The sequence below is a fragment of the Tauraco erythrolophus genome, chromosome 1 (genome assembly GCF_009769465.1).
Source record: "Tauraco erythrolophus isolate bTauEry1 chromosome 1, bTauEry1.pri, whole genome shotgun sequence".
Classification (NCBI taxonomy): domain Eukaryota; kingdom Metazoa; phylum Chordata; class Aves; order Musophagiformes; family Musophagidae; genus Tauraco; species Tauraco erythrolophus.
The window spans coordinates 40,455,053-40,468,878 of record NC_141465.1 but is presented as its reverse complement, the minus strand read 5'-3'; the positions used below and the strand labels follow the sequence as shown (position 1 = coordinate 40,468,878).

The window sequence follows — 13,826 nt, the reverse complement described above, 5'->3', positions numbered from 1 at the left end:
ATCAGAAAGCTCATTATGCTATTTAGTGCAGAGAAGACTGGTTGGTATGAACTGACTTGGACTTCCACATAGTAAAGACAAACAATATGGTTACTGCGGGAACCAACTCACCAAGCACCCAGGGGCCAGGCAGCCTTTTTAGCCAGACTTAAAAATTCCTGGAAAGGGTATTTTCTTTGGTCATTTCAGATGCCTCTTAGCATTCAGCAGGCACTAAACGAACCCCACCAGAATAGCTCTGCTTCAAAATGGACCAAGAGAAAGGAGCTGTCTACCAAAGCTGCTCTTTAACTGCAGTGGCCACTGAGACGCATTAAACCAAACCGCGCTCAGGTCTTTTTCCTCGTGCCCTTGTACAAAATTGCAGCCAATCTACAGCGTATTAAGCACCTTGGTCACAGCTTGGCAGAAGGAAGACAGGTGTAAAAAACCCAGCCCATTTAAATGCAGAGAAGGTCACCAGAGAACATGCAGACAAACGCACAAGTGACAAAACTGACACATAACCTCCCCTGCAAAAACCTCCAATAAAAGGTTTGATGTGAGCAAGGTGTCCAGGGGCAGGTTAGAAAACTAAACTGGTTCCAAAACAAACCCCAATGGAGGAACCCACAAGACTTCTGACTTCTGGGGAGATTTTATCAGAGTGAAAAATCATCCTGTAAGTGCCGGATTGTCAGGCATTCTTGCTTATTAAGTATTCCCGGCCAGAGTCGGAGCCAGGACGTGCTGCAAGGTGTCTGACCCTGTACAGCTGGTCTTAAGCTTTTACTACAGTGTTGCTACCAAAAGACCGATGAAAAGCTAAGCGGATTTATTTAAGCTGTTTATCAGGGCTATGTATTAAACAGGTGAATCTCACCTGCAAAGTTTACATCATGGGCAGGGAAACTTGAGTTTTCAGTCGAAAACTGGCACTGCTCAGCTACTTCTCTTACATTCTTCTAAGTTGTAACTTTTCTTGGTTACTTGGCAGCAGCAACTGGTACACTGGCTCCATGCGGGAAGCGGCAGTGCAGACATGGCATCAGGAGGTCAGCAGGGGAATACTGAATTTTAAAGCAGCCTTTTGAGCTTTGTGGAGAAAAATGCTAAGATTTCAAATAGATTTTAGATTATTTTTATTTTTTATTTAAACATACTTCTGGTACTGGCCGTATTAACAATTTCAACAAAATTTAAAAGGCTTGTCAACTGCATTTCTCATAGTTTGTTAAAGGTTTATGTTTATTTGCTTGTGAATTTGGGATGGCAACAGGAAAGGAACAGAGGGATGGTACTGAATGCTCACTGCTTGCTTATTCAAGAGTCCATATGGGATACGTAAATGGTCCGCTGCTACACAAACATCCTGTTATTACTGATTGCTGATGACATTAAACGATGGCTGGAAGTTAATTCAAAACATTAGTCTTGTCAAAAGCAAAAAGAGATGGAGAGACTGGAAATCATAAAAGGGGAATGAAAAACATTGTCCTGCTCTCCCCATCCTCCTCCCACAAGGCACTGCTCTGTATTTCAAAACATCCATTACCAGGACCTGTATAATTAATGACTCAGAGCACAAAGCTTGTTTCAGACATCAGTAGTTGGAAGCTGTTAGTTAACTACCTATCAGTGCAGTCTTAGGATGTGACAAAAGGATGACTTAGCATGGTGACAGCCATTTACCACAACCTCTGTTACACAATCAGCAGGAAAATGAAACCTCTATAGAAGAAAAGATGGTGACACTTTTCAATCTTCTGGAGGAAAATATCTATTTCAATCTATGTTACAGTGCATTAAGGATCTAATGGAAAGTGAGTATTGGCATTTTTAGCTGACTGATAACAAAAACCAGCTATATGTTGATCTTTTTTAATCAAAGGTATTTCAGCAACTTGAAGGATATCCTTTCTCTTACAAGAGGGCGACAGGGAACAGATAGGCTGCTTTGTTAGGCCAGAATACTCATGATCTGTAAGGGCTTCTGTAAGCGACTACTAAAACATACCTCATTTTCTTAAATTACAAAAAATATCCTTTTCCCACCCTCTTAATGAATACGTGTTTCAGCAATGACGTTAGCCTGATGGCTTTCCTACATGGATATTCACTACTGCACTTTGAACCCCACATAGTTTTGTGCAGAAATGCTAAGCAGTGCAACTGCAGTACAAAAGGGTAGAGTAAAGCCCCTTGTTTTCAAGAGGATTATAAATTCAGGTCTGCAGTAATGTTTTCATACTTGATACTAATAACTGCAGTGTCCCCAGACCACTTCCCTACCTATTCACAATGACATGAACTTTACCAGTCTGTGCCCACAATCACACATAACATCCCTGCTGTGCACAGTGCATCTAATTGCTTATATATGCTAAAGTAAGAAAGAAACCAGCCTCTTTGCTTTTGTATTTCATTGGTCCCCTCACCTTAATTTTACTCCTCAGCTGAAAGTGAGCCATTCAGCCAGTTCTCCCCTGGCCACTGGTAAGCTTTCGTAGGCTGCAGTTCACTGTTGACCCTTCTGTAACTACTCAACTACAGTAAGGAATATGTGTTAATTGCAAACCGCATTATACTGTTAGGGGCATGTCTGGTCACAAAAAAATCTCTATCCTACCTTATTTTACTGATTACCTTATTAATCAGTTTGCTAACTGCATAACTCGCTATTTGCATATAGGAACTGTGTGCACACAAATTTTGAAGGGGTCTTCTCCATACTTGGTGTATTACCAGAACTTAAATAATAGTATTACTTTTTTTGAGTTACATGGGACTTGCAATCGTATCCTATGCAACAACTATCCTGCATTTTTGGAATCAAAAACAAGTGTTAGTGCTAACTTAGCCACTTTTTTTTTTGCTTAAGACATATTTTCTTACTCTACTGTGCAAGATAGCATTCTCTGTTGTAAGCACCCTATTGCTGCAAACAGATGAGGTTCTGAAAGTGCCAGGAAATACAGAAGACAACATTTTATCATTTCTAAACTTAAAAGGTTTTGTTTTTCTTCCTCTGCCTACACCACTGAGAAGGACAAAGCTTGTTTTTGCAAATAAAAACAAGAGACACCACAAACAGTCCAGACCTAGGCAGAAGCCTCATTTCTACATTTGTACATACCAAGTAACAGGAAACCAGAACAAAATTCTGCAAATGTCAGGCCACAGTGGAGAGACTCCAAAGCCATTTGCTAACCTAGACTGAGCCACAGGCATTCTGAGGAAAACCAAGTTATCATATACAGAAAACACTGAGCACAAATACTCTACCACCCACAAGTTTAAATTACTGATAGCCAATTCACATGGCCAAAAAATACTTTCCTTTGTGGGTGGCTACTGAACCTTTTATCAGAGACTTCCCAGAAACAAAAGCAGCAGCTGAGACTTCACTATCTGCTGAAATCTCATTAGTAGGAAGGAAAGTTAAATCTCAATATTTGTTTATCATCTCTCTTTTGATTTATGTATATAAAAACAATTATTCCAGGTCAGGTTACCGGGAGACTGCTGACTATGTAACGAAAATTGCTGGCATAACTTATGTGAACTAGGCTGAAATTTAGTCTAGTTCACTGCAACCATGCTGGTAACTACAATCCATTCATATTCCCTGCATATATTTGGAAACCATGATCCCAAGAAAGAAAAGCAACAGGGGAGGTCAAAGGGTTTCGTTTCAAACCTGTTTTACCATTAAGTTGCAGAGATCAGGACAGACTGCAGCACAGAGAACATGCTAGAAGAGCAGCACAGTAATTACGAACTAACAGACTAACGACGAGTCACCCAGGACATCAGCGAAGGCTGTTATAAGCACTGCTGTAAAGCACTGACCATTTACACCAGCCTCACCTTTATTAAAGTGATAATGCTGGGACCTGACAGCATGTGTGTAAGGAAGACAGTCACTTGCTCTCTGTATAAAGTGACAGAGAGCACTCTCTATCCATTACAAAACTGTTCTCAGCTTCCTCAAAAGAGACAGTTGCCTTTTCTTTCCCCAGGAACTGGATAAAAGAGCATTTTGGAATTCATGTGGAGGATTTGGGCACCAGTAGGTACCTCAAGATGTAGACTTTCCAGGATGCAGACTAACCATCCTACTTACCAACACAGGATGCTGGCCGGCCACTCCAAACTTTGTTGTCCATACATGTTACTATACGGTCACCTTTCAGCTGGTATCCCGGTGAACAGTAGTACTCACACCTTGAGCCAAAGTAGGCACCATCTAAACACTTGAAGCCCCCATTGGTTGGCATGGACAGGGTGGGGCAGCGCTTTTCTGGAATAGAAAACAAAGATTTCTGGAAACCTGTTATCCCTCTTCAGAGTAATGTGAACGTGAGGTATTACACAGAAATAATAATGCAGCTAGCAAATGACGAGTGAAAGTCATGTTGCACATGAGGCTTTTCACATTCTTCTCATTAGCTGCGTTTCAAATTTAACTTTACATACACAGTGGCCTAATGCAATATTCATATGAGAAAAAGATGACAAGTACCTATTCCTCACTTCTCAGAAAATGCTTTACTGCAAGAGCCCACTTAGACACTTCATACAAATTGTGTCAGCTTACAAAATCCAAGATGGGTGATATCTTAAAGCAGCTTTATGGCTTTGTCATAAAATTATTCCCACAAATCGATATTCCATAGTGATAAAACGTTCCCTATCTTTGTCCTCTGCCAAGAGTATTTGTACCATTCATGATACTCATCATGACATGTACCACTGTGAGATCCTCAGCAACAAGGCAATATACATATCCAAGTATGCTGTCAATGTTTAAAATGCAAATAACAAACTCAAGATCACTGTTTCAAAGGGAAGTGAAGTTTATCGTCTGCTGAACCGGAGGCGCGAGCCGCACGCACAGATTTCACAGCTACTTACGTTTGCAGAGCACCTTCCCAGACCAGCGTTTGCTTGACTGACAAATTAGCTGCTGAGGGCCATGCAGTTCGTAGCCTTTTTGACAGCGAATATCACATCTTGTCCCCAATACATTCTTGTAATATTCCCCTTGAGGTGTCCTGCAGTTTGCATAACCATGTTTCACCTTAATGGGGGAGCACCACGGTGTTTCTAGCACAGAGAACAAGAAACCACTCATAACACTTTGCAAAATGTAAAGGTCAGACACAAACATAAAATCACTTTCTTTATTCAAGGTCACAGAGAAGAAATGGGGAAAAAAAAGTCTTATTTAAAAAGCCACCAATCCTCAAAGTGGCAAAGTAACAGTGCAGCAAGGTGCACTAAGTCTTATACACCAGAAGGTCAGCCCTTCAGAGACTGGCAGCTCTTTTTTATTACAAACATTAAAGACTGTAGCCATTAGATTGGGGGGGTGGGTGGGTGCTCTATTTTTCTTTTGTCCATGGAAGAAGTGTGCCACCACGTGGACAGTTCGATGACAACCGGATCTTTTTTCCCCTCTTATTTTTAATTGAATACATCCAACTTCCCTTCAGTAACAGAAATTTGCATTAGGAACACATTTAGTCTAGCTGTAGTTGTCATCTTTACAACATTTAGCTCTCTTACTGCTCATTTAAAAAATCAAATCTTCCATAATAATTTGTGCAGTAAAGGACATTGCCTTGGCTGAACTCTGTCATAGTCCGAACTCTCCCACAGTTAGAAAGGATGCAACTTCCATAAATCATATTGCCAGTATGTCAAACCAGTCTGTACACATCCTCCGTGTGTCAGAACAACTGTTCAGGGCTTAAGTACGGCTCAAGTTTTGCAAAGATACTTCCTGAGTTAGCACCTGGCGATTAAGCCTGAACTGGAGCTTGGGAAGTGTGCAAGAACAGCAGCTCCCTGGCTGTTCTCGGCAGTTCTGCGGTGCCACACTGAAACATTCAAATAGTCTTTATATTGTCAACAAAACAGCCTTCTATCTGCAAATGGGCACAGTACCATTGCCATGATTAAATCTGAAGGCAAGTGTCCAATCCAACAGACTAACTGAAGAGCTTTCAAGAAAGAGCTGACCTTATTCCTCTCTTTTTGGCAGTAATTTCTAACTTCCAAGTGCAACATGTGTTCAGGCACAAGGCATATTATTTGACAGCACAAACCCCTGCACTTCCTACTGTCAAATCCTTCAGAGACTGTTGATGTTCATTCATGAGCACCCTATATACTAAGCACATATTCAGAAAAGGGAACTCAACCTGGAGAAATTTAAATCCAATTCTAAATGTTCTCAAAGATCTGGACTTCATGTGTTGCACTCTTCACCTCAAAAGACGGGTGCAGGACTACCTTTCCCCAATACCACAGAAAGGTAGCCTGAAGTACGAGAACCACCTTCTAGTTGCTCCGAGATGCAGGACAGTGAAATGGATGTATGTGCCAAATCACAGGAAAGCTGGAATTTGGCTGGGACTTCATGGCTAATGCTCCTATCAAACTCATACAAAAAGGGGAAACACAAGTACATAAAACTGAACCTTTAATAAGTGGTCAGGGCTACACTTTTAAAATACTCAGGATATGGGTACTGTCTTCTTGTGAGGATTTAATACCATACTGTGATATTGATGGGTGCAGAATCAAACATGGACTTCCTCTTCCCAGCCAAAGCTTCAAAATCTTTGTTTAGCTTTGACAATAGGGTGCACCAAGAAAGCTGTGCTTTTTCTGCAGCAGGCAGATTCTCATTAGAAGTTTCCTACACAAGGAGTGACTAAGCCTGCCCCTTCTCAGCTCCAAGATTGAAAAGGACATAAGGAGAGAGAGAGGGAGGGAGGGAAGGAGGGACTACGAGGTGAAAAGACAATGATGACAGGTCCTGAAATCCTGTGTGACAGTGTGTGACATGCAGGAGGTACATGACAAAACTTTCAAAGTCTGCAAGAAAGATGAAAAATAAAAACACAAACAAACAAAACACAAAGAGTTTTAGCCTTCATCCTTAAAAAGTCACAGGAAGCACTTAAAAATAATTTCTAGATCATTTTTGGCAGATGTTCACATCTAGCTCTTAATTCCTGCAGTTACGATGTGCGTTTTTCTACACAATTTTGGATAGCTCCACACATAGAATCATAGAATCATAGAATGGTTAGGGCTGGAAGGGACCTTCAAAGGTCATCTAGTCCAACCCCCCTGCAAGGAACAGGGATATCTCCAACTAGATCAGGTTGCTCAGGGCCTCATCCAACCTGGCCTTGAACGTCTCCAGGGATGGAGCATCCACCACCTCTCTGGGCAACCTGTTCCAGTGTTCTACAACTCTCATAGTAAAAAATTGTTTCCTAATATCCAACCTGAACCTACCTCCCTCTATTTTAAAACCATTACCCCTTGTCCTATCATAACTGGCCCTCCTGAACAGCCTCTCCCCATCTTTCCTGTAGGCCCCCTTGAGGTACTGGAAGACCGCTATAAGGTCACCCCGGAGCCTCCTCTTCTCCAGGCTGAACAGCCCCAACTCTTTCAGCCTGTCCTCATAGGAAAGGTGCTCCAGCCCTCTTATCATCTTCGTGGCCCTCCTCTGGACCCTCTCCAACTGGTCCATGTCCTTCTTATGTTGGGGACTCCAGAACTGGACGCAGTACTCCAAGTGAGGTCTCACGAGGGCAGAGTAGAGGGGGAGAATCACCTCCCTCGACCTGCTGGCCACGCTCCTCTTGATGCAGCCCAGGATGCGGTTGGCCTTCTGGGCCGCAAGAGCACATTGCCGGCTCATATTGAGCTTCTCGTCCACCAGTACTCCCAAGTCCTTCTCCTCAGGGCTGCTCTCGATCCAATCACCACCCAGTCTGTATTTATGCCTGGGATTGCCACGACCCAGATGTAGGACCTTGCATTTGGCCTGGTTAAACTTCATGAGGTTGGTACGGGCCCACCTCTCGAGCCTGTCAAGGTCCCTCTGGATGGCATCCCTCCCTTCCAGCGTGTCGACGGCACCACACAGCTTGGTGTCATCGGCGAACTTGCTGAGGGTGCACTCCATGCCACTGTCCACGTCACCGACAAAGATGTTGAAGAGGGCCGGGCCCAACACGGACCCCTGAGGGTATTTATTTTTACATAAATAAACAAAAATCAATACAGCCTATTATATTTCTTATACATGAGATATTTATATTCAGTGTAGAGTGTCTCTAGGACACATTTACATTTACACTTTCTCAATGGAAACTACATTTTGCACCTACATTTTGCTGTGCTGGTCCTGAATCAACGCAAATAGAATCCTAGAATCATAGAACTGTTTTGTTGGAAAAGACCTTGAAGATCATCGAGACCAACTGTTAACCTAATACTGCCAAGTCCACCACTAAACCACGTGCCTAAGCACCACACCTATATGGCTTTTTAATACCTCCAGGGATGGCAACTCAACCACTTCCCTGGGCAGCCTGTTCCAATGCTCGACAATTCTTTCAGGGAAGAAATTTTCCTCGTATCCAATCTAAACCTCCCCTGGCACAACTTGAGGCCGTTTCCTCTAGACCTGTCGCTTGTTACTTTGGAGAAGAGACCAACACCCACCTGGCTACAACCTCCCTTCAGGTAGTTGCAGAGAGCGATAAGGTCTCCCCTCGGCCTCCTTTTCCCCAGGCTAAACAACCCTGGTTCCCTCAGCCACTTCTCATAAGACTCGTGCTCCAGACCCTTTGCCAGCTTCACTGCCCTCCTCTGAACACACTCCAGCACCTCCATGTCTTTCTTGTAGTGAGGTGCCCAAAACTGAACACAGTGTTTGACGTGCAGCTTCACCAGTGATGAGTACAGGGGGACAATCACTTCCCCAGTCCTGCTGGTCACACTATTTCTGATATGAGGCAGGATGCTATTGGCCACCTTGGCACACTGCTGGCTCATATTCAGCCGACTATTGACCAACACCCCCATGTCCTTTTCCACCGGGCAGTTTTCCAGCCACTCTTCCCCAAGCCTGTAGCGTTGCATGGGGTGGTTGTGACCCAAGTGCAGGGCCTGACACTTGGTCCAGTTGAACCTCACATAACTGACCTTGGTCCATCAATCCAGCTTGTCCAGATCCCTCCGTAGAGTCTTCCTACTCTCAAGTAGATCAACACTCCCATACAACTTGGTGTCGTCTGCAAACTTACTGACGGTGCACTTGACCCCCTTGTCCAGATCATTGATGAAGATATTAAACAGAACTGGTCCCAGTACTGAGCCCTGGGGCCACTGCCAACTGGATTTAACTCCATTCACCACAACTCTTTGATCATGGCCATCCAACCTGATTTTTACCCAGCAAAGAGCACGCCCATCCAAGCCATGAGGAGCTAGTTTCTCTGGGAGAATGGTGTGGGAAACAGTGTCAAAGGCTTTACTGAAGTCCAGGTGATGACACCCACAGCCTTTCCCTCATCCACTAAGCAGGTGATCTTGTCATAGAAGAGCAGGCTAGTGAAGCAGGACCTGCCTTTCATGAACCCATGCTGCCTGGACCCGATCACCTGGTTGTGCTGTACGTGCCGTGTGATGGCACTCAGGATAATCTGTTCCATAACCTTCCCTCATACCAAGCTCAGGCTGACAGGCCTGTAGCTCTCTGAATCCTGCTTTCAATCCTTCTTGTAGATAGGTGTCACATTTGCTAACTTCCAGTCAACTGGGACCTCCCCAGTCAGCCAGCACTGCTGATAAATGATGGAAAGTGGCTTGGTAAGCACTTCTGCCAGCTCCCTCAGTACCCCTGGGAAGATCCCATCTGGCCCCATAGACTTATGTGTGCCTAAGTGGTGTAGCAGGTCGATAACCGTTTCTCCTTGGATTATGGGGGCTTCATTCTGCTCCCCGTCCCTGTTTCCCAGCTCAGGTGGCTGGGTACCCAGAGAACAACTGGTCTTACTATTAAAGACTGTGACAAAGGCGGCATTCAGTATCTCAGCCTTTTCATTATCCTTTGTCACTATGTTTCCCTCCCCATCCAATAAAGGATGGAGATTCTCCTCAGCCCTCCTTTTGTTGCTAATGTATTTACAGAAACATTTTTTATTGGCTTTTACAGCAGTAGCCAGATTAAGTTCTAGTTGGGCTTTGGGCCTTCTAATTTTCTCCCTGCATAACCTCACGACATCCTTGTAGTCCTCCTGAGTGGCCTGCCTCTTCTTCCAAAGGTCATAAACTCTCCTTTCTTCCTGGGTTCCAGCCAAAGCTCTCTGTTCAGCCAGGCTGGTCGTCTTCCTCGCTGGCTCATCTTTCAGCACATGGGGACGGCCTGCTCGTGCACCTTTAAGATTCCTTCTTGAAGAATGTCCAGCCTTCCTGGACTCCTTTGTCCTTCAGGACTGCCTCCCAAGTGACTCTGTCAACCAGGCTCCTATCCTAGTTACCAAAAGACATTAAAAAAAACCCATCAACTGACTTAGGCCACTTTGTTGAGGGGCTATATCACAGTGGCTTTACATTTTTCATGCTTGCTGTGAACCAAATTAAAACTGGAAGAGCAGGTGAGGAGTGTGAGCTAGTGGGGAACAGAAGTCAATCAGCTACTGCTGAAGTAATGAGTGATGAGAGCATCCATCTCTGCAGCCTCCTTAGCTGCCTACCCACTGCCACTGGTGTCCCCTCAAGCATCATCTCTGACCACTCTCTAGGGGAAGGTACGCATGTCAGATTCACGGAGGCAGCCTCTGTCTCATTCACCTCCTGAAGAAGTCCTCCTTCTCCTCCTGAGCTAACAACAGCTTTTCCATTATCTCCCCTTCAGTGGCCTCACCCCTAACATTTCCAACTTTTCTGTCCCACTTGTTCTTCTCATGCCCTAAGACCTTGAACTTCAATATTTATTTTTTTTTTAATTAAAAAAAGCCAAAAACTTTTCCCACTTGCTGTAGGATCTAACTAAGGAGGAGGCCTCAGTTTTCCTGCAGAGGGGTTTAAACCTGGTTACTAAAAGAACAGTGGCTGAAGGGGCACAACAGGGGGGATGAAGACTCAGGTAGACTGGTTTTTTGCCCCAGTCAGCTAGGCAATCCTTCAGCAAATCAGTTCAAGATATTTATGCCTCGAGTTTTCTACACATGTAAGGTGCAAACACACATGGCTGATTTCCTCTGTAAAGGGTGTTACGACAAACGCACTTTGCAACGTGATCAAGAGGTTGATATAAAAAAAAAAAAAAGACAAAGCAGCTGTTTCAAGAATTACAAATTGCCTGAGTTTTTCTGCAATTTTTCTGGCTTTACAAACATGCTTGCCTTGAGTAAACAGCTGCACATATATTAAAAAAAAAAAGTGGCTAACAGCTAACAAATGCAGTTTAACACAGAAACGGAATACTGAAAAAGAAAAAGCCCTTTCTGTAGTGTCACTGCAGCTATGGTGGTCTACAGAAAGAAACAAAGCAAGGCTCTTAGGGACGGGTAATACATCTTTTACTGGACCAAATCATACTGTCAGAAAGAAAAACAAAAACAGACATGCTTTTTGATGCAGATAACTTTAAGAGCTTAGGAGGAACATCTGTGTGATCTAAAACATTATTATGCTTACTCTAGAACTGAATGTGATTAGAAGAAAGTGGGCGAGGCAGAGTTTAAAAAAGAGGGCAAATATCTGGGTTTAGACCAACTGATATCACTGAAAAAAACCCAGCTAACTTAAAAAGCTTTTATGCCTGAAAGCACATCAAACAATACAACAAAGTTTTAGATCAAAGTTTGTTTATTTTTAAGTGAAGGCACATATTGGTTTTCAAAGGCTAAGCAGCTACATGGAGTATTTATGGAATATTAGGGCTGGATGGGACCCCGAGAGGTCACACAAGCTGTTCCCTGCCTCAAGACAAGATCAGCCATGTTCCTGAAGACTTTGGGAATAAGAAAAGCTACAGGTTTCCCAGGCACCTCTTCTGAAGCTTCACCATCTGTACTGGGCTCCGTTCACCTAATTGAAATTTGAGGGTTTAGGTACCATGGATCTAAGTTTTTTTGTTTAACAGAAAGTTTGTGCCATTCCTCCGTGAAAACAATAGCCTGCATTATCACTTAGTAGGAAAACATTTCAGAGGCTCAATCCTGTGTTTGAAACCACTGGAAAACAGGCAGCATACAGAAATGGTTGAAGCCACAATGTTGCCTCTACAGCTAGGGCTACCATCTGATCCTTACAGCATTTGAGAAAAATATTAGGAATGAGGATCATCACAGCAGTGGCACTAGAGTTGTGATGAACACAGGAAAACTGCTGCATTCGGGAAGCCCTACACCAGTCAACAGAGCTGAGGGTTCACCATGGAGGAAGGGAAAAAGTTTTTTAAAATGCTGTGGGCACAGAAAGTCTCAGCAATGTTTCTCTGGAAAGCTGAGAAAGTTGAAAAACATCCAGATGAAGACAAAAGGGTTTGGTAGGAGGTCCGCCCTGTAATAAACTGCAGTGTTTTGTTTGCAGATGCCAAAGAGGACCAATTTGCGTGCTCGCTTGCACCATTTAGTGAGTATGTGTGCAAAGAAAAAACAATGCTGCTTACGTATGTTAACATCAGTTAAAAAAATTCATTTACTTATTTGTTACTGGGAAGGTTTATTTGCCGAGCAATGGGCCATACCCAAAATGCTGGACTGCACATAGAAGGAGAAGCTCCGAACGTGGCTACGCAGCCCATTTTTCCTTGCTTTTCTTCCTCCACCCCTTACCCCCAATACCAACTTAAATAAGTATGCTAATGAAGAGCGAGCCTTTTCTACTCCAACGCTTTATACTCTTAGATTCACATTGTCTGATCTTCAACATTTGGCAGTAGTGCTTGCAAATTCAGGGCAGTTTTTAATATCTGCGTGAATGAGTCATTATGTTTCACTTACCCTGGTGACATTTTGGCTGACATGAGTATAATCCATTTTGGATCACCGTATAAAAGGAATTTATACAGGATCCGCATTTTAACTACTTGCCTGCCCTGGTATGAATTGGCATTGATTTATCTTCATGATCTCTGGAATTCTTTCTCTATGTGTCTGCAGAGAGTTACATGTTAAAAGGCAAAGAAAAGTGAGTTTACCTAAATAAAACTTTAGAGAAATATTTCTGCATGTGTTTGAAGGCAAAATTTTATACTGAAGTGTTTTACTGGAACATAAGACATTTATGAAAACAGCAACATAGCCACAGCATCTGTGCTTTCCTCTTTGTTGTTCATAAATGTATGAATTATATTATGACTTACCTTATAAGGCCCTTTGATTCTTTGCAGAGAATCAATAATGTACAAGACACCAATGTCCAGTATTTTCAAGTAATCTAAATTATTACATTACAATTCTAGCATGTCCACAGATTAGTTTACTAAAAAGAAACACAGTTATCATTTAAAGCGACAAATTAAATGCTAAGTTTCTTTACTTTTGGGGGATTTTGGCTGAGAGAGGTATTGAACCAGAAGCAGACTTTTTAAGAAAATGGACATAGTAAATGGAAGATTCACCAGTAGTGGCAAAAAACTTCTCAAACTTGCTGAATGGCAAAATCATCTAGAACAGGGAAGAAAACCTGAATTTGCTTTATAAACATGACAGCCCATTCACTCATTCATCCAGCAATATAATTTGTTTTGGAATGTACACGTTTGTTCATTAAACACACTTCACTTGGCATTTCAGGTAGCAGGTTAACCTGAAATGCAAACAGTTCTATGGAGAAAAAAAAAAGTCATGAAAACCAAGTTCTCTTGCATGTACTTCCATACATTACCATCAGTAGCCTAAGTCGGCTTGTCATTGATGGTTTTGTTAGGATGTATGAAGAAAGAGAAGCTCTTCCTAGGTTTTCATGATTTAACAACTTGATCTTCCAAGAGCAAAGGCAGTGCAAAAGTTACTTAC

The 13,826-nt window shown here is 42.8% G+C and overlaps 1 protein-coding gene across 1 annotated transcript in view; it reads right to left on the bottom strand.

Moving 5' to 3' along the window:
• Positions 1 to 13,826, bottom strand: part of SRPX (sushi repeat containing protein X-linked) — a 56,102-nt gene that overhangs the window by 9,770 nt on the left and 32,506 nt on the right. Inside the window, exons 4-5 of the mRNA XM_086615456.1 lie at positions 4,897 to 5,088; positions 4,106 to 4,282 (exon numbers count right to left, since the gene is read on the bottom strand). Coding sequence (XP_086471582.1) covers positions 4,106 to 4,282; positions 4,897 to 5,088 — 369 coding nt within the window. The remainder of the gene's footprint in view (positions 1 to 4,105; positions 4,283 to 4,896; positions 5,089 to 13,826) is intronic.